At 38.8% G+C, this 21,222-nt stretch overlaps 1 protein-coding gene across 3 annotated transcripts in view; it reads right to left on the bottom strand.

Moving 5' to 3' along the window:
- Positions 1 to 738: 738 nt before the first annotated feature.
- Positions 739 to 21,222, bottom strand: part of FAM149A (family with sequence similarity 149 member A) — a 31,519-nt gene continuing 11,035 nt past the window's right edge. Inside the window, exons 1-14 of one of the 3 annotated variants that reach the window (XM_042808378.1) lie at positions 18,467 to 18,571; positions 16,051 to 16,161; positions 14,662 to 14,794; positions 13,036 to 13,178; positions 10,695 to 10,820; positions 10,362 to 10,538; positions 8,347 to 8,537; positions 6,776 to 6,930; positions 5,502 to 5,605; positions 5,053 to 5,280; positions 4,617 to 4,737; positions 3,419 to 3,559; positions 2,953 to 3,031; positions 739 to 2,105 (exon numbers count right to left, since the gene is read on the bottom strand). In XM_042808378.1, the coding sequence (XP_042664312.1) occupies positions 2,032 to 2,105; positions 2,953 to 3,031; positions 3,419 to 3,559; positions 4,617 to 4,737; positions 5,053 to 5,280; positions 5,502 to 5,605; positions 6,776 to 6,930; positions 8,347 to 8,537; positions 10,362 to 10,538; positions 10,695 to 10,820; positions 13,036 to 13,178; positions 14,662 to 14,794; positions 16,051 to 16,161; positions 18,467 to 18,534 (1,851 nt within the window). In that variant the 5' untranslated portion in view covers positions 18,535 to 18,571 and the 3' untranslated portion in view covers positions 739 to 2,031. Of the gene's footprint in view, positions 2,106 to 2,952; positions 3,032 to 3,418; positions 3,560 to 4,616; positions 4,738 to 5,052; positions 5,281 to 5,501; positions 5,606 to 6,775; positions 6,931 to 8,346; positions 8,538 to 10,361; positions 10,539 to 10,694; positions 10,821 to 13,035; positions 13,179 to 14,661; positions 14,795 to 16,050; positions 16,162 to 18,466; positions 18,572 to 21,222 lie in introns of those variants that run through there. The other 2 variants (XM_042808377.1, XR_006167048.1) reach the window with 2 other exon arrangements.

Below are 21,222 nucleotides of genomic sequence, written 5' to 3'. Positions count from 1 at the left end.
TTCTACAATTCTATATGATACGGTGATTATCAGGATTTAAGATGACCCATGATTCTGTCAGGTGCCTGAATACTGACCAAAAGGAAAGAGTGTTAAAATACTTCTGGTAGCCAGCAAACATCCCTCTTCCCCGCCTCTGCCACCTGAGAGCATTCCATTGCTGCTCTAGTAATTAGCAGATCTTTCCTTTCAAGATGCAGAAACAGATGCTCGTTGCTCTGCTCTTCTCTCCATTCAGAAATCCAGTGACTGAACTCCATCACTTCACAGAGGTCAGCAATCTTCTCTCTTTCACAAAGTGCCAGATGATGAACCACTCTTCACTGTGTGGTTCCCACTTCTGCCATTACAGAACCAAACTGGCACATACTCATCTTCTCATTTAGTCCACAGTGTAAGATCTGGGTTGTCATGAAGTGCCATGAGATGGTAAGGGTCACAATTTGCCATTGTTTCTGTGCATTCTTGTCAATGTCTATATAGTACAGGAGGTAACACTCACGAGAACAAAAGTATGTTTTGGACACACAGCTGAAAAAGACTTAAATGGGAGTTCTGAATATTATGTCATCTTTGACCTGAGATTTCTGAAGAAACTGAATCAAATTAACCTGCAACTGTATGAAATCAACCTGCAACTCCAAAACAAAAGCATTGTGCTTTCTCAGATACTATACCATAATATCACCAGTGAGTAAACTTAGTGTAGCCAAAGAACATAAATACTAAGCCAGGAAAGTAATTTAAAATCCTTTCATTTACTCAAAAGAATGCAGTCCTTGATCACCGTTTACAAAAAACAGAAATCTGATTAACAATACAGATATAAAATATACATTACAAAAGCTTTTTCTTTAATTACCAATCCTTGAACACTCATAGAAAGAAGTGAGGAGAATTGGTATTACTTCCCAAGTAGAAGAAACCAATTCTATTCTTAACTGCACAATTTGGGCAAATAATTAAGTTGTTCTGCTCCTTCCTTTCCTCTACAACAGCACTTCAACCACATCGACTTAAACTGCTGGCTCTCTGATGGAAGGAGGAATCCCTAACTGTGAATGCACACAGTACTACTAGCCAGGGACCTGATCAGGGCTGTGATCGCTGGGCAGAACACAATCCCAATCTCCTCTTTGATCTTCCCATTTGGGTCTACACAGAGACACATGAAATAATGCTTTCATCCATTAAGTACATATTTTCATGTTAAAACTTTGAAGGCTCAGATATTTCAAAATATGATTAATCTGTACAATAACAGGCAACATTTTATATGGAATCGCAAGAAGTGGGAACAGTCTTACCGACTTGTCAGCATGCAGATCCAATTGCCCAGCATCTATAAATATATTTGGCCTGGCAGGGAAAACATTGCTTCTTGTAAAAAAAGTTTATCCCAGCAGTTCCTATAGTTACTGGCAATTAGAACAGTGTAAGCAGAAGCAATAAATGAATTCCATCTCGAAAGATTTAAAGGAAGAAGAAAAAGTAGGGACAGACAATATTTACAAGACAGCAACTGCAGTAAGCAGACAGACTGAAAAATGGAGAAATATTAAAACAGCGGTTCAAGAGAAGATACCAGAAGTTCCTGTTTGAAAGTATAAATTTTATATATGACTGATGTTTGGATAGACTGGAACATCTTTCACACTGAGGAAACATGAAAAAGTGGGAACTGGACTTCATGGCCTAAACATAACTTATTTGCTCCTATAGGTAGAATAATAATTCCCTAATGAAAGACAGAAAAAGGAGAAATGTCTGAGAAGAAAGTGCAGCAGCAACACTCGGATGCTGCAAACAGAGCAGACACCTCAACCTTTTATTTCGTTTACCTCTAGTTTTTAATCTAACCCATGGTCAGACAACTTTCAAAGAAGGCAATGCAGGCATCCTGAGGATTGCAAAGTTCAGCAGAAACCAGCAGACTGCACATGTTCTTTGTTACACAAGATACTAGCTGGCAAAGTTAGTGCTTCAGTCTTCCATTCAGTGCAGGCGGTTTCTATTTCTTACTAAACTGGGTTAAGAAGCAATCTGAAATCTCTTCCTTGAGGTTGGAGGATTTCTCTGAAAGGATCTGTAGTAATGCTGTGAGCCTAGAAAAGATAAAACATTGTTTGTTAATTGTGGTAGAATCTGAAAGACACTCTAAGATTATGTAGGACTTATTTCCATCAGACTGCTCAGATTAATGTTTGCTAACCTGCCCTTGTTCTTACATCACCTTTTATATACTTATGTCAATCATATAATTATTTACACTCAAGGAATTTACATACACATAAAGGTTACAGACAAGCACTCAAATACCTTCGGAACTAGTTAGGCAGCTTTATTGTAACAATGGAACTAAATAAGCCACATGGGGCTGCTCTCTTTTTCGGTGTTATAAATGAAAGACATAGTTGCCAATCAAGATTGATTTTTTTTAGTTATTTAAGAGAGCTTTATACTTATATTAAAAATGCACATTTGCAATTTTATTTTTCCCCACATTAAATGTTTACTAATTTCGTGAATTTATATGGTGGCTAAAATAAAATTTACTTCATGAAACAGTTCAAAAACATGTACTTGTGTTGCTACTCTAGCAGTTGCAAGACATCTAGCCTGTACACCACATACTCTTGCCATAATTGTAAATATGATGGAATTAAAAAAAAAAAGAAGAAAAAAAAGAAAAATTAAGATCAGGGGGAATCCTTTCCCTTCCATGTCATAACAACAAAAAGAAGCGTTGAAGGATTCCCAACAGTCAAAGATAGGGCCATCTCAGACCAAGTGAGACGAAACTTCAAAACCAAACCAAAGATCCTGCCAAGCACACCTGTTGTTCTTTTATGTCAAGATGGCTCTCCCTGAGCACTTCACTTTTCAACCGTACTATGGGTTAATAGGTTTTGTTGTCCTTTTGCCTTCCAAGTGATTCTTAATTTTGCCTACCTATTAAAAATCCTTGGCCTGTCCCTCTGTGGTTAGCAAAATCCATGGGAGTCAGTGATCTCTTCTGAGGTGTGTCTGTCTGCAAAAAGGAAAGACATACTATTATCTAGTATGATATGCTTATCTACTGAAATGATTTGATTACAGCTTTTACAATCTAGTCCAGCAGAGTGAGTCCTACCACACTGTATAGCTCCAAGCAGTACTAAAACTGCACACTTCTAGTGCATAGACCCCCTCAAAGGAACTGCTTGATGCATCAGACCTGAAAAAAATCTCTTCCTCGTACACTAGTCCTCCTTTTCAAGGCCCCACACCCTCCCAAAGTATTTTAACATCCTTCTCCCTACAGGCAGCAGGAATTCCTGTACATCAGAAACTGGGAGAGACCCAGTAAATGAGATCTTCTGTAGACTAGCAGTGGGCACGAATGGAAGATTCTTCACTTTCCCATATCTCTACTTACATTGTAACGTAGTCTGAATGTATGAGTTGTGTTTGGCCTTGAAAACTGATCGATAATAACAGTTCTTTCTCTGAGTGGCCGTTGCTCTGTACTGCCAGGCACTGCACTTGACACTCTGCTATGAGCACATCGTCCTTGAAGCTGAGAGAATTAAAAAGAGCATTAAGAGAGTACAGCAATTGAATTGGTTAAAATATTAATTTTTCCATTGCCATATAAAAAAAAATACAAGGGAAGGAGAAAATAAGAAAAGAAAAATATGTTTTCACTAACTAAAAGCACCTATTTAAGGTAATTTAAGGGTAACTCATGTTTTTCAAACAGATTTGAGACCATCCCCTAATACTAACCTATAATCCCCAAAGGCCTATATTAATTAAAAAGAAAAATAGTAATAATAGACTTTACATGTGTCTCAAAGTATTATTCAGCAAAATAATATTAACACGCCAATCTACTTTAACTGTGGTGATCTATTCCCTGATTATCAATAATAGGCCAGTATCAGTAAAATTTGGAGGTTTTTTCAGTCAGTATAGGACCATAGAACAGTTTGGGTTGGGAGGGACCTTAAAGACCATCTAGTTCCAACCCCCCCTGCCATGGGCAGGGACACCTTCCACCAGCCCAGGTTGCTCCAAGCCCCGTCCAGCCTGGCCTTGAACCCTGCCAGGGAGGGGGCAGCTACAGCTGCTCTGGGCAACCTGTGCCAGTGCCTCATCACCCTCACAGGAAAGAATCCTTATAGCTAATCTAAATCTACCCTCTTTCAGTTTAAAACCATCACCCCTCGTCCTTTTCTACTACAGTCAGCATAATTTTCTACTTCTTATAACCTAACATTAGCGAGTAAAACACTGAAAAGAGATATTTAAATCCAGATGCATGTAAGTGCAAGGTTACTATCTGATAGGTTGGTTTTCTCTTTTTTTTTAAAAAAAAAAAAAAAAACAACACAAAAAAAAAAAAACAGATTTTTCTGTTGTCAGAGAAAAGTCTTTCCACCATGATCTGTTTGTGACCCAATGTCTTGCATTCTAATGGTACCCCAATGTAACACACAGTAGCATGTTAAGACCATGTATTAAATACAAACCAAACACAAATTGTAAAATTGCTCATTTCAACCACTGACACACAGCAATTTATTTCCAAATACCTAGAAATTCTTCACCAGTACAAAATGAACACAACTTACAGAGCTCTGTTGCAATCGAGGTACTGAAAGATACTGTTCAACAGCCTCTGAGTTTATTGGTGGTAACTTGTTCCTGGTTGTAGGTGCACGAGCAGAAGATAAACGACCCGAGCTGGCACCCCTACAGAATTTTAAGGGTTCCTCTTTTAGGAAAATTCATATTAAAGGTTTCTCGACTGAAGTAATATGAAATTGTTAAACAGTACACTTCGTCATATAGCTCAGCTACACAAAGTAACAGTATCTAATACAGCTACAAAAAAAAAAAAACAAATGCCTCTCCTCAAAAAACATGGTTCTGCTTGCTTGCTTTTTCTCTCTGAATTCTATAACCAATAACAAATCTCAGGTTGGTTCTCAAGTATTTTGCAAAATCCTTCACTGGCGAAATTTCAGTAAAGTTGAGGAAAACAAAGAATAAAATGAAAAAACTCACAATTTAGTCCCCCTAAGGATTTCATCATTGTACATATTAGGAGCTTTTGAGGAGAGTTGGTCAGAAGTGAGAGAAGGTAACCTACAATGGCTTGGTAGCTTCCTAGAAGATGACAGCAGTACTTGAGATGATGAGAGAACACTGTTATCAGCAATTCTCCTCAACCTAGTCTGCACTGAATTTGGAGCACCAGAGCCAATACTATGTTGTTTGTCTTCTTGCTCATTCCTAGGGAAAAAGGAACAAGAACGAGATAGGGAATGAGGATGAAAAAAATAAAAAAAGGATTTCTTAACAGACTATCACTGCAACCTCTACAAATCATTATCACACCTGTGATACACACGAAAGGAGAAAACTGCTTTCTTATTGCCTTTTTATAATTGTAAATCATCTTTTATATAATATGGATTATGCCACATTTTGAAAATGCCAACACCAACACTTACTGTATTTTTTCTGCTGTGGCCACATGCCTCTGTTGGAGTGGTTTTGCTTGAATTGTCATCACACCATTCAAATCACTACAGAAGTTGCTGGAGAAACGGTGAACCTAGTAAAAGCAACAAATATGTATTAACCTTTACTATTTTTGAAGGAAGACCTCAAAAAGCACATAGTTAGAAGATATTTCGCTTGCTTCTTAGAAAAGTTTCTGTTAAGATGGTTCAATAGAATTCTCAATACTAGATGAGGCAAATATGTTGTTTTGCTTATTTTAATCGGATTGTTATAAACAGAACTTGGGTAATATTTAGTTACTGAATTGCAACTCAATTTGCAATAAAAGTTTCAGTTGAAACTGGAGTTCCATTCTCCAAAGTTTCCATTTTCCCTCAGCACAGGCCAGCCCAAGGGCACAGAGCCTAGGCATTACTTCTCTAAGCATTTTACTTCTGGCTGCTGGGACCACTACAGAACCAAGAGCACCAGCCAGGAGCATTGAGACTACTGTGCTCTCCCTTCTGTGTTTCTTACCTCACTACCTAACAAGCATGGAAAAAGAGCTGACAGAAGAGAATGAAGTCGCTTAAACTGAACAGAGACACATGGGGTGAGGTCAGGGAGAAGCACTGGCTGGAAAAAAAAACAACCAAACAAACAAACAACAAAACAATGTGCAAAACAGGAGCCAGGGGACAGAGGGAGGAGGCAGCAAGTGGAAGAAAAAAGGGCATTTCATCAATACAAACATGAGCTTCCACAAAGACAGGTAAGGCCTACTGCCAGAGTGCTGTGAATGTACTGCAGAGTCTCCTTTTAAAAGAGGCAAAGCAAACAAAAAAGCATGAGAGTCTGAAATTCCCAAGGTTGCAAGTAAAGCACTTCAAGTTGCAACTTCACATCCAGGGGAGAGCCTGATTTGTTTTCTTAATTCTACCAAGAGGAAATTACTTGACCAAAATAAGTGCAGAATATTTTCCAAGGGCAGATTACAGTCTAAGAAGTGTTTTTTTGTACACCAATTTCAACAATATCTTAATGGTAAATGGCACCTTTAAGAACCACCAAAGAGGAGCAAGTGATAGTAAACAAGAAATGTACATTTAATGAACCTTCATTTTAAATGAGATTACTTATTTTAAGTATATCTAATTGGTTCAAAATAAAAATTAAAAAAAAAAAAATAAAAAGGAATAAAAGAGCATTTTCTAACTTCAATCAGGACTCTGTCCAAGCTTAGCAGAAAAAAGAACACCATTTGACAGAAAGTTATTTTTACCTGGGAGGAAACAAAATGAGACCCGAAAGATACACTTCGTGCTTCAGAGCCTTTGGAAAGAGGAACACTCCCAGCATCTGCTGTAATGCAAACAACTGGCAAATGTGGCAGTTTTCCTGTAACAGCTTTCAGTTTTTCCACCTGTTTGTCACACTCTGACCACCAGCAAAAAAAAAAGTAGAAGGAATAAGAGGCATTTTATATGTTTACCAGCCGTCATTCATTGGGATTCAAACAGTATTACACCTCACAGTAAATAAAGACTTTCATATAGTTCTAAGTTTCCATGATATTTAAAAATCTACCATAAATGATGTTTTTCTGAAAGCATTCACATTTGTTTATGCTTTCCCTGACATTGACAAACAAGTTGGTCTGTAGAGGTAGAGTCGGAAGGGGGTGTCTGTTTAAGAAAATACTGCTTGGACTCTTGGAATGTTATTTAAAAACTCCCAAATATTATTTTAAGTGAGAAAAAAAAAAAAAAGCCTATTGATCCTATCCTTGCCTGACAGCAGCTACACACTGTTTTATTTTGGGTGTATACCATCATCTTATTTCCATTATAAACTCAAATTCTTTTACATTCCTGGTTTAAATACTTGGGTTAGCTATTTGTCCTAAGTTTATGCCCTTCATAAAGATAAAAGAGCACACCTATTATAAAACTGCTAAGCTATCCTCCCTAAGCTGTAATATTGAGCTAAACAATCCACCTGTGGTATGAAAAGCCCTTTCATATTTCAGTAACACCTGAAATGTTAAGTTCTGATGCTGCAAGTACTCTGAGAAATTTTCCCAATTCTTACTTTGTTGTACACTTAAATTTGAAGTTGAGTGTACCTTACATTTAAGGTAATTTCCAAAACCCACCCCCAAGTATTCTTCCGTTACTGTCCTTTACACTGAAAGAACTGAAATTTCTCTCAGACTCCAAAGAACATATGCACACTAAACAGAATTTCATTTCCAGTTAATATCCCCAGCTTTTGCTTTTCCTCACTACAGTTTGTTAGAATACGAAAACACAGAATAATAATATCACCATTTCTTCATCCTATATTAAACTCATGAAGTCCTGTACTGTCAGAAAGACTGTCCGCCTCGCTTCAACAATCTGACTAGCAATGGGTTCTTTTTATTAACAAAGCTCAAACAATGAGGACTAAGAGACTTTGATTCCTAGGTTCCAGATTCAGACCACATTGTCAGTGATCCCCTGCTAACAGCATCAATTTGTATCCTAAGCCAGTGATTATTTTTTTAAAACATGCTCAGTGATTATTTTTTTAAAACATGCTCTCCTGCAACGAAGCTCCTTCAGACAGTATTCTTCCTTTTTTTACAGCTCTCATACAAACTCCCTGAAAATTAGTAGGAATGTTTTTATTTTAGGTGTGTATGTGTGTGTATGCACACACCTGTGGCAAGGTATTTCATATCTTAGTGCTGTACTATCAACACGGTTATCTTAAAATAACTGGATTTCCCAAGCTTTGTTTTGGGGTGGGGGCAGAAATCACTTTTCTGAGTTATATTCGATAAACACCGTATCTGAAAATACCAAATACCTGTGATACTAGTTTCCCATTTTTTTTTAATCAGTTCCTCCAATATTCCAATTACATTGCTCCAGATACAATCAAATACTTCAGAAGCCACAGCATCTTTGATACAGGCATTAGGAGAAACAGGGGGAAGGCCACGCTTACTCCTCTTCTCAGCAAGATGCATTTTCTTTTGTTCCCAGCTCTCATCATCACTAATAGAGGAAGGAAACTCAAATTAATTCCCATGGGTTTTGATTTTTTTTTCCCATCCTTCTAATGTACTCAATGAATAGAAACATACATATAGAAGAAAAGCCAGTCAGACGTAGATCATAAAAAAATTCAAATTCAAACATGCACAGTACCTATAGGAACAAAATCTATCAAACACTTATAATGATGTCTTTTTCTGTTGCTTGCAGGTGAAAAATTAAAAAATCCAGTCAGGGCTTTACAACAGTAAGATCTGCAGCTCTAGAAGGAATAGCTTTATACTTGGCACTTAATCATTTGAGATTAAATCCTATGCTTTTTACGATAACATAAGGGAACTAATGTCTGTTGCATTTGGCAGGAGGACTATCACATAGAACATTTATTTTTTATCACGTCCTGTGTACCTGCACACATCTGCAAGAGTTCACCACTGATCAGTGACAAACAACTTCAAATGATTTCTGCAGCCTGATAGGAATAGCAGAGCCCATAGCCTTACGCTCACCCCCCTCCCCTTCCACTAGGGGAAGTTACTAGGTTACTTTTTTTTATATTTTCCGACCACCCTACCTAGGGAAGCACAGCATTGCAACATTTCCTAACTTGGTCTTCTAACATACCTCTCAGAAAGAAGGTTTTAATCTTTTTCCTTTTTTAATGCCATAATATTCCTTCCTAAGGAAATGCAATTTTTTTGAGGTTACAAGGGTGATCCCAAATTCATACTGGTTTCTACTATCTCCCTTTCTCAGTCACTTTTTCACTTCCTCAAACTGGACTGCAAACTTCTTAACTATAACTGAGACTTGGCTAAATGGTGCTACTCACAAAATGACCAAGGTATTTTCATATCAGGCTCTGTAACACTTAATTTTTTGGTTATGGAGAACAAGATATTTCAGAATTAAAGGAAACAAGAAACAACATATCAAGGTGACACAAATGAGAGAAATGCACCTTCAGTCAAGCCTCTCTCTCAAATGAAGTTTGCTTACTTAGCAAAACGAAGAGAGAAGAACCCTTAGATTCTTAAACACAACCTCCTTCCAAAAAGGCAGCCACCCAGTCCCTCTCTTTCAAAAACAGGACTGAAAGGGTCTAAGTCTAGTTCCTCAGTTTTTCAGAACCACCATGTCTTTTTCCTGTAAGTGTATCAAGCTTCAGCACAAGAAGCTAGGTGTTGTGCCTCACGAGTCCTATCAAAGTTTCTCCCTCATAGAGGCCTTTTAGAAAACAGCACGTTATGGTCTTTCATCCACCCAGCAGCCTAGCTGCTGGAGCATTCAGCTGGCTCATAGGAAACCTAGGTTGCAATGTCAAGATGACAGCTGTATGACTTATGTCATTCACAAGAGTGCTCTAAATGCAGGTTGTATCCTGCACCTCTCCTCACAAAAGCTGTTATACGCTGCACAGAAAGAATTTAAGATTCATTAGGGCACACAGTGAAAACACGTGCAGTGTAATGATGCTGAACAACCTGGTGGTCAAGGCACTCACCTGGGGAGAAGGGATTCCTTCATTCTACTCCCTATCTCAAAATTAAATATCCATTTTACTGAATTTCCATGCACAAAACACCTCGAAGCAACCAGTGGTTAAAACATATTCCTCTAACATGGAAGATGTGATTTTTGAGCCACTAAAAAAACATACCTAATCTTTCACATGCCCACTGTGTGCTCTGACCACTGCGCTACCAAACACAGGGACAGAAGAAACTGTATGTTACAGAAAAGAAACGTATTTTATGAACCCTGACTGGGTTCACTAATAGTTTTACATTATATTCTTCAGAAATACACATATCTGTTATTTACAGCTCCTTGTTGTCAAAGGCAAGATATTCTTCTATTTTTCCATCCACATCATAGATTTCTTCTTCCAGGAATGAATATATGGATAAGTCAGAGGCAGAAATCCTAGCGGAACTTGAATCTAATGATTTATGTATTGGAGATGCTGTTGGGATCAGTTTAGAGCCTGAAATGCAGAGCCTGAAAAAATACCAACAAAACGAGAATTAAATATTCAAAGAAAGACGAAAGTGCATATTTAATTATACTGAAGTGTTTCAGTAATACAAAAGTAATATTTGTACATATTTCTAAAGAGGGAAGACCAAAAAGAAAAATTCAAAAAAATTAACATACTCTTTTATATTATTAGTACATTCACGGAGGCCAGGTAAATTCTTAGTATCCACACAGGTATCACTTCTGCTCTGAAAATGCTGAAAGCCTTCATCCTCCGGCAATAGGAGCTGTTTTCCTAGAACCCTAAATAAAAAGTAGAGAGTGAGCAGTATCTTAGATGGAAATCCACTCCATATGCAAATATCAAGTATACAAATACTTGCAAACAGTAGGCAATGCACACATTATATTTGCTTTAAAAAAGCAATTTATGAAGGGGTCAGAGACTTGTGTAATACAATAACATTGCCTAGTATTTAATTCATTAAAGTTAAGTTGATTTACGCAAGATGAGATTCTAGCTTATAATTTTTAAGAGAAAATAGTCAAAATTTTTAGACTGTTCTAAAGGCAGATAAAGTAAACACTTATTTTCTTATCAAAACTCCATAAGCAATGTTTAAAAACAGATGCAGAAGACAAATGACATTGCTGTGACTTCACTTACCAAACTCCAATATCCATCAATGTGAGCAGAAGCCCTAACCCAAAATGTTTACGTGGACTTAATGTTCAGAAAATGCACAAACTCCAACATGCATGATGTACAGAGGCAGAGAAAAGAGGCAAAAGCAACTCTATTTAAATGTACACAAAATTCCTCTGTAATTTCTGAACACAGTATAGGTAAATAATAATCACTGCTTAGTAAACTGTTTTCATTAGAATTCACAATGGATCTCAAAAGAATTTACCAGTCACATCTGTAGTGCAAGCAGCAATGTTCAGACTCACCTGAATACATTTTCTCGAGACTACCTTTTACAGAACAACACTTTATGCCATATAAAGCTCTAAAGCAATAGCCCTTTTTTATTTTGTAAACTTTCTCTGTGAATAGATCTGATCTTTCTCTTATTGATGGCAGTTCTCAAGTACATTTATTCCCACATGCTGAGCTAAGTATTTGTTTATCAACATAGGTGTTTCACAAATTACAAAAAGGACAGCCAGTGAGCTCTCTGAAGCACAACTCTCAGAAATAAATCTGGCATTCTAGAAGCTATTCTTTTGAGTAACTAGTCAACACAAACTGAGTTTTAAGGTTTAAGCTTAATAATGAAAATAACTTCTTTTTTTCTTTTTAAACCACAGGATGTACTACATCCCTTAGTACCAAATGACACAGAGCTCCGAAATTTCTCCAGTTCACTTTCAACCTCTTAGACTTTGTTGGTATTGCCACCATTAGAGTTGAATCAAAAAATCCTAAGTACAGTGAATCACTTAAAAAAAATTCCATCTAATGAAAATATTTTGAAAATATAGTAAAAATGACTTTGTATTTTGAATTAATTACACAGCACAAAAACCTGTCTCCATTTTATGCATGCTCTATTAATTTTTACAGTATCTAAAGAAGGCAAAGCATGGCTTAATGCTAGTGAAAATTGCCTCAGATTTGTTTAATAATTCTCTCTTGTGCCTGACAAAATGTGACAAGCTTTGTTAGTTGATTTTAGTTTATATTTACTAGTAATAAGCCTTTGCAAATTACCTAAAAGCAATGAAAGCACAAGGCAGTTAATGACAGGATTCTCTTTAATGGTGTTAACAAACCATTGACTAGAAGATAGGCACAAGAAAGTCTATGTTTAGAATAGCTCAGGGTCACCACAACTCACTAAGAATGGCATGCCATCATTTATGAATGTCATAAATGTACAACACAATGCAATACTGACTTCTGTCCCCTATGTTACAAGAAGCAGTCACCAGGCTGCCTAGACATTTTGCACATCCATGCAAAACAATTCTCATTAATCACATACGCATCCTCTTTTCTGTTCAACTAGCTATTGTCAGGTTAATATCACGCATTGTTTTAAATTGATTTACATAGCCTAGGAAGACATTATGGCTGTGCACCATGTATGAAGCATGTGGCCACCTTCATTTTTTATTTACTTTTAGGAGAATCGATAAAAGAATTAATATTTAACTTATTGGAATTTCATAGAATGTCTTCACTTACAGTAAAAACAAATGTTTCTTTATAAGATGTATTCTCTCATTAGAAAAAGTCATTACAGAAATGGTGCACCATTTTCTCATTACATCCTACTAAAACATCTTTGTCTGCAGTCATTGTATTAAGTAAAATAGAGCATTAGCTGCTAGTGCACCACCACCCAGATGTACCGCATAACTACGGCACTGTTCAGTCCCAGAGATTCAGATCTGAATGCAAAAGTGTTACTGCTATAATATATTAAGAGCAATTCATATGAGGGTATCCCAAAAATTTAAGTTAGAGTGACAACTGGTTAAAACTAGTACCAGTAAGAAACTTCCCTACCTTATATGGGGAAATCGTTCGACCCAGTCCGCACATTCTGCCTGCAGGCTCTGAGTTTGGGAGGTCACTTTTCCTTCAAACAGCATTTCATCAATCTCCCAAAATAACTGATGCACTCTCTGTGTGTTGGCTTTATCAAATTCCTACATATTATAAAAGCAATAGTTGTCACTAAATATGCATATATATTTAGATCAAAAACCACAATATTTAAAGAACAGGACAATTTGGACAGGTTTGGCTGAGCATCTCAGAATGGATCTTCAGGCTACCTACTTTGGATAGACAATTCATATACTGTACTGCAAAACAAATAAAAAAACCCAGCTAACCAACAACCCAGGTAGCTGGCCTGAGCAAGGTGATTTGGCAAAAAGGAACTAGCTGCCTAGGACTACCCGACGGAAAACACGAGTTACAAGGTGTCTGGACGCCTGCTTGCCTCCCTGCTCCAATATGGAGTGAAACACACACACCACACCTCTAGGACCCACAGCACCAAAGTTCCCTGCTTTTTTGAGCAGCATTTTTCCTTTCTGAGTAAAACAGCTAAGAGGGCAAAGAGGGGGCCCCTTTCCTTCTGCATGACATAGTCTGGCAGTTAGGAAACAGCCCTCAGTGTGAGAAGTGGCCTTCCACACCTCTCCACTGAAGCTACAACTCAGCGCAACCAACACCAGGTGAGCGCAGGGGCATATAAAAGTAGCAGGGAAGAGCCTGACTTCAATCAGTGATGCGGACACAAGCACTTGGCTGAGGGTTCCTCAGCTGGGGCAGTGTTCATAATGATATCTGGCCACTTACATTAGACACTCTGAAAACCAGAAAAAAGTTACAACACTCAGGACCCAAATCGTATCTGTTCAATTCCAGCTGAGTGTCCCAACCACCTCAGGCTACAGAAGGGATCACACTGAAAAGGAATGAGACAATAACTCTCACCCAGGTTATTGTATGATCCAGACCCAGGATTTCTGCTGGAGGGCTGGCAACAAGACATATTATGCAGAAGATACGGCAGAACTACCACTAACAGCCACAGACAGCTTTTTAAAAATTAAAGTGGCAGTGACCACAGTGCTTTTGGATTTATTCAACGCTGCCAGCCAGCATCAGGCATGCCTCAGGTCAGCCTCCCTAACAGGCTTAACCTCTCTCTGCATCACCTATGAAATAGAACTGAGCTTCAGTAAGAGCTAAATATTTATCTAGACTGAGACATTTACATGCATGCTCATGAATGTACTTTATGACTCAAAACATTGAGAATAGTTTCATTTAGACACTGCCTGCATTATGCCATATTTGAAAACACGTATTTTATCATTCTCTTGGACCCAGAAACCTAAGCCCACCTTCTTTGGTAAAACACATTTGTTTTCCCCAAGTTCCATTATTTAAAATTTTTATCCCGTTTTTCTCTCTTACTCATCAGCTGCACTGATATTAACTTGCAAACAGGAACTATTTTTTAAAGATTCAACTGATATATTTGCTCATTAGACTATAATAAATGAAAGTGGTTAACTTCCCCAGAGGACATGTACTGCATGTCCATTTTCTGTAAAAAGTAATCTATTCTACAATATTTAGACAAAGTCCAATGTAAAAGTTTCTATGACATACATCATCCCTCCAGGAGTAAACTGAACTTCTTTCAGTAGACAAACCAGTAGTATAGCTGTTTATTCCAGACCAAGAATTATTCAACTCCGTGGGTGTTGTACAACCACTAGATGAAAGTGATGAAAGCGTTTCACTGTCAAAAGATGACAAATTAAAATGAAGAACACAATAGTTTTCTGTATAAACATTTTAAAAATAACGCAACTGATCACATACATGAACAGTGATCAGATATTCCTGTTGGATGCAAGATTTTCAGGACATGCTGTTAGAGTCAATGTGGAGAGTTGCAAATTTATTGTTTTTAAGTAGAGTGCAGTGACTGCATGCTCTCATTTGTACCCTTTACTGCCTTAAAGGTAATTCCTTCTACAGCATTATGCTTTTATATGTATGTATATCATTGCAACTGTAAAGGCACTCTAGAATATATCCACACATATATACACAAACACATACCAGGCATTTACACCTCTAACAATTATTTTGTTTTGACCAGTTCAGCTAATGGTCACATTGAAACTATACATTAAAGATAACACAAGCCTTCTTTAGGTCTATTAGAAGCTATCACAAGAAAATTGTGCAAAACTAGGCGTAACATCTCTACAAATGTTTCAAATAGCATTGAGTTACCTATCTGTACACCATGTCTTTTATGCTGTTAGTCCTGGTGCACTTTAAACCTTGAGCTCTGGGATTCCAGCTCTCAGAAAGCTCTAGCTGGTCCGTGCCAGCTGCCACCTGCCCTGGGATGCAGTGAAAGCAAGGGCAGTCAGACATACAGGCCAGGCAAATCCCAACCAACACCAACTGGAATAAAACTTCTTGAAAGTTAAGTGACTAGCAACACTGGTGAGCATTATTTGCACTTAACCATGAAGTCTGACTTCCCTTCTAGGTTTAATTAGTGCCCTTCACTATGCTTTAAAAATATGCACGCCCATAAGACAAACCAGACGTTCAAACCTTCTCAACAATGGTTTAAATCAATTCATATCCCGTGTTATGCGTAATCTGCACATTTACGTACGCAGAGATGAATTGCTCTGCTGGCAGAAGCAGAAAACAACAATATATTCTAAGCAACAAGTATCATACAAAAGTAGCATGTAAATTACAGAAAGCAAAGTTAACAGACATATTTTCTTAGTCCTCTAATAATAAATTAAATTGACATATACAGAAGCCTGAACACAGCTATCCCACCTGATTAAAGTGTTGTTTTGTCTGCAAATTCAAATAATCTCTAAAGTTAAATTCCTTACTTAATAGTTGTCATCCACAAGAATGACTAGAAGAAGGATTAGTGCAAATGCGTACCAATCTAAATAACTATTTAAGTCAAGAGTCTACTAATGAAGTACAACTTCAGAAATGAATGCATACCAAGTGTAATTGTCAATGGCTTCCTGCACATTTCTCTCAAAAACTGCTGGAAGAGACTCTCCACTTTTTCCAGAAAGACACTGATGTGTGGAACCTCTGGACAATCCCTTCCTATAAATACAGAAACACATAATTCCATAACATTAAACAAGGTTAACTCACACTTCCACTGGAGAAAAAAGAAGGATGACAGCAACTCTCTTCAATTTTTCAATCCTACCCATCAACACAAACATTTGCTTGAAGCAAGCTCCCTTATTTTAAAATAATTTTTATTTACATAAATATTTTTCAGAAAAATTAACATATAATTTGAGACTTATTTTACTCCATAGGCATTCTCCTTCAGTTTTGCACTTTAAAATTTGCACAGAGTGCACACAACCACAACAGTACCTCACTACTGCAGGAACAGAGCAAAGGCACAAACCAGTAATTGTCCACACCAAAGCTATTTACCTATGTGTTTCCGTTCAATCATTAACATAGAGACCATTTTCTCAGATATCTCTCTGCATAAAAAGAAGTTACAGATATGGTGCCAAGCAAACAGTGGCCTTTACTAAAACAATGAACTCTTAACTTGGCTGTTTTAAGTGAACCAAGATATTAGTACATCAGGAAACATGGGCAAATTCTCAATACATTTACAGGCCACAAAGCATCAGTTCCTCCAATACCAAAGACTCCTTAACACTGTATTAAAAACCAAGACACAGGCCTTCTAATATTATGCCTTTCCAGCATGAGATGCCTAGAACTTGCCTTTTTTGGTACTCCAAATACCTTAACACATGCTCAAACTTCAAAACCTCTTCAGAAGATATTCAGATGTATCAAAATGTTCCTCAAAAACACTTTTAGAGCAACAGATTACTTCCTCTGTGGAAGTTCCTATTTTCATCGAATAAAATCCTCAGGTCATAACCATGAATAGCAACATGATGGCACCAAAGCACATTTGTGAATGAGTAACTAAGGAAACAGCTGACAGCTTTAAGAGTTTCCTTGATTTCTTTAGCCAAGAACTGCAGATCGGCCCTGCAACAGTTAGGACTACTCTGCCTTCTTGTCTTCACGCAGATTACAATGATGCATATGTCAAAAATCTAACTCCCCACTCAAACAGGCCACGTAACACATGCTATACCATGTGCCTTGGCTAATAAAGCCACCCAAAACCTACCACAAGTTTAAACTTCTCATCAGGGAAGACGCTGAATGGCAAATTCTCGGAAGCTGAGACAACAGCAGTGGAAAGCAGCTCTATGAGCCTGCTCTAATCTTCCTCCCTCATCCCTAGGCATCTGCTTTCGGCCACTGTCAGAACCAAGAGGCCTTTATGAAAAGTGACACAGTCCAGTCCCATGAAGACTTCATTTTGTCGTAAGACCTGTCTCCCAGGCAATAACGGTGAGCTCACAGCCTATCTTCTATGTGGAAAGCTGGTTCCCTCTGTTCGGTTACTGCCATTTCATCTGCCATGTTATTGCCCAGGCAACCTTACAACATCTTTCTCAATTTTTTTCGTAGCTGACCCTTGTCCTTAGTATTTTTCCACAGCTTATATCACCACCAGGCCTTCTCACTTCACTGCTCACCCCTTTACCTGGTCTGCTGGTTTGCACTGCCCAGGGCAGATTCCTATGAAACCATTTACCGCTGCCCTCTCTACTCCTGCAGTGATTTGCCTGTGCAAGAGCCCTTTCCTCTTATATTCCAGCTGCTCCTTTTACTTGACAGATTTTTGGCAATCTGAGTTGACTACGCTGATTGGATATCTATATCTACAAGGCTTGATGACTTTTCAAAGATCCCGGATGGGGGTGGGGTGGTGTTTGTGGCTTTGAAGGAAATCTGAACCTACAAGCATGAAAAAAAAAAAAAAAAAAAAAAAAAAAGAAATTGCACCAATAAAATTTCATGGACTTTTTCTGTGAAACAAAGCATATGCATTATACTTCATGGCATAATACATGATGTGAGATGGAGGTACAAAGTGTTTCTCCCGCATTATTCCACCTCATGCAGTGGTCCTCCTCCTCCTGGCTCCCCGGACCACATGCCATTAGAAGATGAGCCGGGAGACAACGGCAGCAAAACAAAACGAAAGGACAAACCCCTCCCCGCCCCTCCAGCGCTGGGACCGCAGCCGCCCAGCTCCCGCCTGCCCCCCCCCCGCCCCAACCGCGGTCCCTGCGGTTGTTGCAGGCGGTAGCTGAGACACATGACGGTACAAAACGACAACGTTTGTCCGCCTACACCCGCGCCGGGCTCCAGCCGCCCCGGGAGGGGTCACAGCCGCCCCGGGAGGGGTCACAGCCGCCCGGCCCGGCCCACCCCCCCGCCCCGCCTCACACCGCAGCCCCTCGCACTCAGGCAAGAACCGGGGTGCAGCCCCCCGCCCCGCACTCACCCCACGACGAGGAGCCCCCGGCCGCGGCTGCAGCCCCCCGGCGGGCCGGCGCCCCGCGTCCTGCGCATGGGGGGGCCCCTCGCACCGCCCCCGGCTGCTGCGGGGCGGCCGGGACGGGGAAGAGGAGGAGGAGGAGGAGGAGGAGGAGGAGGAGGAGGAGGAGGCCCGGCGGCGCTCACCCCGCAGCGCCTCGCCTCGCCTCGCCCCCCGCCCTCGCCCTGCGGGCGGGCAGCGCCGGGGTGGCTCGGTAGCGTGTGTGTGTCGTCCCCCCCCCCGCCCCCAACACGCCCCGGGGACAAGGTCTGGGTTCCCCCTCATCACCCCCTCAGGGCCGCCGACCCAAAAGGGCGCCCCCAAAATTAACCCTCAGCCTGAGCGGGAGGGGTGCGCGTCTCCCCTCCCCCACACACCTCTCGCCTGTGAACAGGCGGCCAAAAAAAGCTCAATTTAGGGTCTTTGTGCCAACAGAAGGTTTCCCTTGCCTTTATAGATGAGACATTAAAAAAAAAAAATTATGCAGTGCTGGACAGTTGAATAAATAATTTTCCCTGTTAATTAATTGAGTTCTACTCCAAACTATCCCTGTGCAAATCATCGATCTCCCAGAGCATGGGTGAGAGGGCAGAGCGTAGGCTGGCAGCTTCAGATTTACACTACACCATTCATCTCGAGCTCCAGCATATAAATTCTGGTGTCTACGTATTCTGCTGAAAGCCTCTCTCAGAAGAGGAAGTACATCCGCTCATAAGCAAGAAGAAAAGTATTCTTACTGAGAAAGAAGCAGAAAGGCAACATTAAAAATGCTGAAAATGAAGACTGAAAAAGTATGGTGTATGAAACCTGTTGTTACAGGAAAACAAACAGCAACATTCAAATGATATTTAAAGTTTCTTAACCAAACAAAATACTACACACTAAAAAAGGTGTATGGAAAATGACTATGCATTCTTCCCCTGATATTTAAAGGATTCTTGCCAAACATAGCCTTAAAAAAGTTCCACATTCTTCTGATCCAGTAAAACATTAAGAAAGATTTTACTTTTACATGTGTTGTAACAACACACCTTGTCCTTAGCAATCGTTCTTCTTATAAGACCAGCTTTGTCCAAAATCTCAAATGCACACAGAAAAAAGCATAGTTCTTTGTCAAACTACATGTATCCAACAAGCAGCTGAAGATCTAGAATTGCAAATTCCCTCCACATTAAGAAAATGCAATTTTAAATCACTGCACAGATAGACATTCATGGAATGCAACTTTTACAAACAGAACACTGTAAATCTCTGAGAACTACAACTCTGCTTCTAAGAATATTTAGAACACGAAGCAAATTATTTCTCTGAAACCTTCTGAAGATTTTCTACATCTTATTTCAATGTATCCTGAAGGCCTGTTTTGAGCTAAGGGAACTGAATGTTGTAGTGCTATGCAGGCTGTAAAGGGATTTTGCTATCATCTAGCTTTTGATGACTTCTGTCCTAAAGACCTACCCACACATGTACATAAATGCCCTTTAAGAGTATTTTACTTATTTATTTATTTATTTATTTATTTATTTTATAGTCTGCTAGAACAAATTAGAAGTAAAGCAACATACTGTCTATCAAAGGGCCAAGACCAGGCACCCCACAAAGTGCAAGCAGGGAGGCTTTGCAGCAGAGATTGACACTGTCAGTCCAGGGACAATGTGTATTTGCAGACTTCTCTTGTTCAGATATGCAAGCTGCAGAGGATAACTTTGTATCTGCATTTTTGCTTGTTATCAATCACTTTTTTTTTTTAATCCTTGTGTCAAGGGTATAGATGTTACATAACAATCCTACAAAATCACTACCAAGAGGAAGAGTGACATCCACAGTATTTATCTGTCCTCCAGCTCACTTCTGTGGTCACCTCAGCTTCTTCCCCCTTCAATATACCTTAAAATTTACACTTTAAAACACTTAAAAAAATGCATTTCCACAGTGGCAGAACTCCAGTTTTGTGTTACCTCCAGGGGCACAAAACATTGAAGGCAGCACTGACTTCAGCTCAACAAAAGATATCAGAAGGGGAACACATAAGCACAAACAGGGCAGTGGGATAGCCTTTTCTAGCTGAAAAAGTAAAAGAAGCACTTCCACAGTGCAGACAAATGAAAGCAAAAAAAAAAAAAAAAAAAACCTAATAATACTAATAAATAAAAACAAAACAAAAGAGGAAAAAAAAAAAACAAAAAAACAAACAAAACAAAAAAAACAAAACAAAAAAAAAAAAAAAAACAGAACGAAACCCTGCGCTCTTTTCCCTAAATCCCAAAAGCTTGTGGGACAGCCATAACAGTAAAATGTGATTAAACTGGTTCTACTGCATGTAATTTGTTTCCTTTAAAAGCAACATTCATAGCACAGAGTCAATGCACAAAAATAATCCCATGCTAGGCTGAATTAACCTAAAATAAGAAGAGGCTTTATCTTATAACCAGACATTATTAATTTCATTTGTATTTGCACTTTCTGCTGGTTGTTCTATCCCACACTTAGTTTGTAAAACCAAGAGATAACTGTTATTTGTATGACAGCTTTATAGAAAACTTTGATATGAGTAAAACTATTTTAAAAAGTCAAAATATAATCTCTCTCTAGCATTAATGTATACATTTGTGGGAAGAAATTGGTTAAGAAATCACTCCATCCTTTCTTACACTGGTTTGGGACAACTGCCATGCAAGTCTATCTCTTATTCTTCTTTGAACTGATACAATGAACAGAAGTTG

The sequence above is a fragment of the Tyto alba genome, unplaced genomic scaffold (assembly GCF_018691265.1).
Source record: "Tyto alba isolate M040663 unplaced genomic scaffold, T.alba_DEE_v4.0 Super-Scaffold_6, whole genome shotgun sequence".
NCBI classification, from domain to species: Eukaryota; Metazoa; Chordata; class Aves; order Strigiformes; family Tytonidae; genus Tyto; species Tyto alba.
This window is presented reverse-complemented; position numbering and strand designations above follow the sequence as displayed.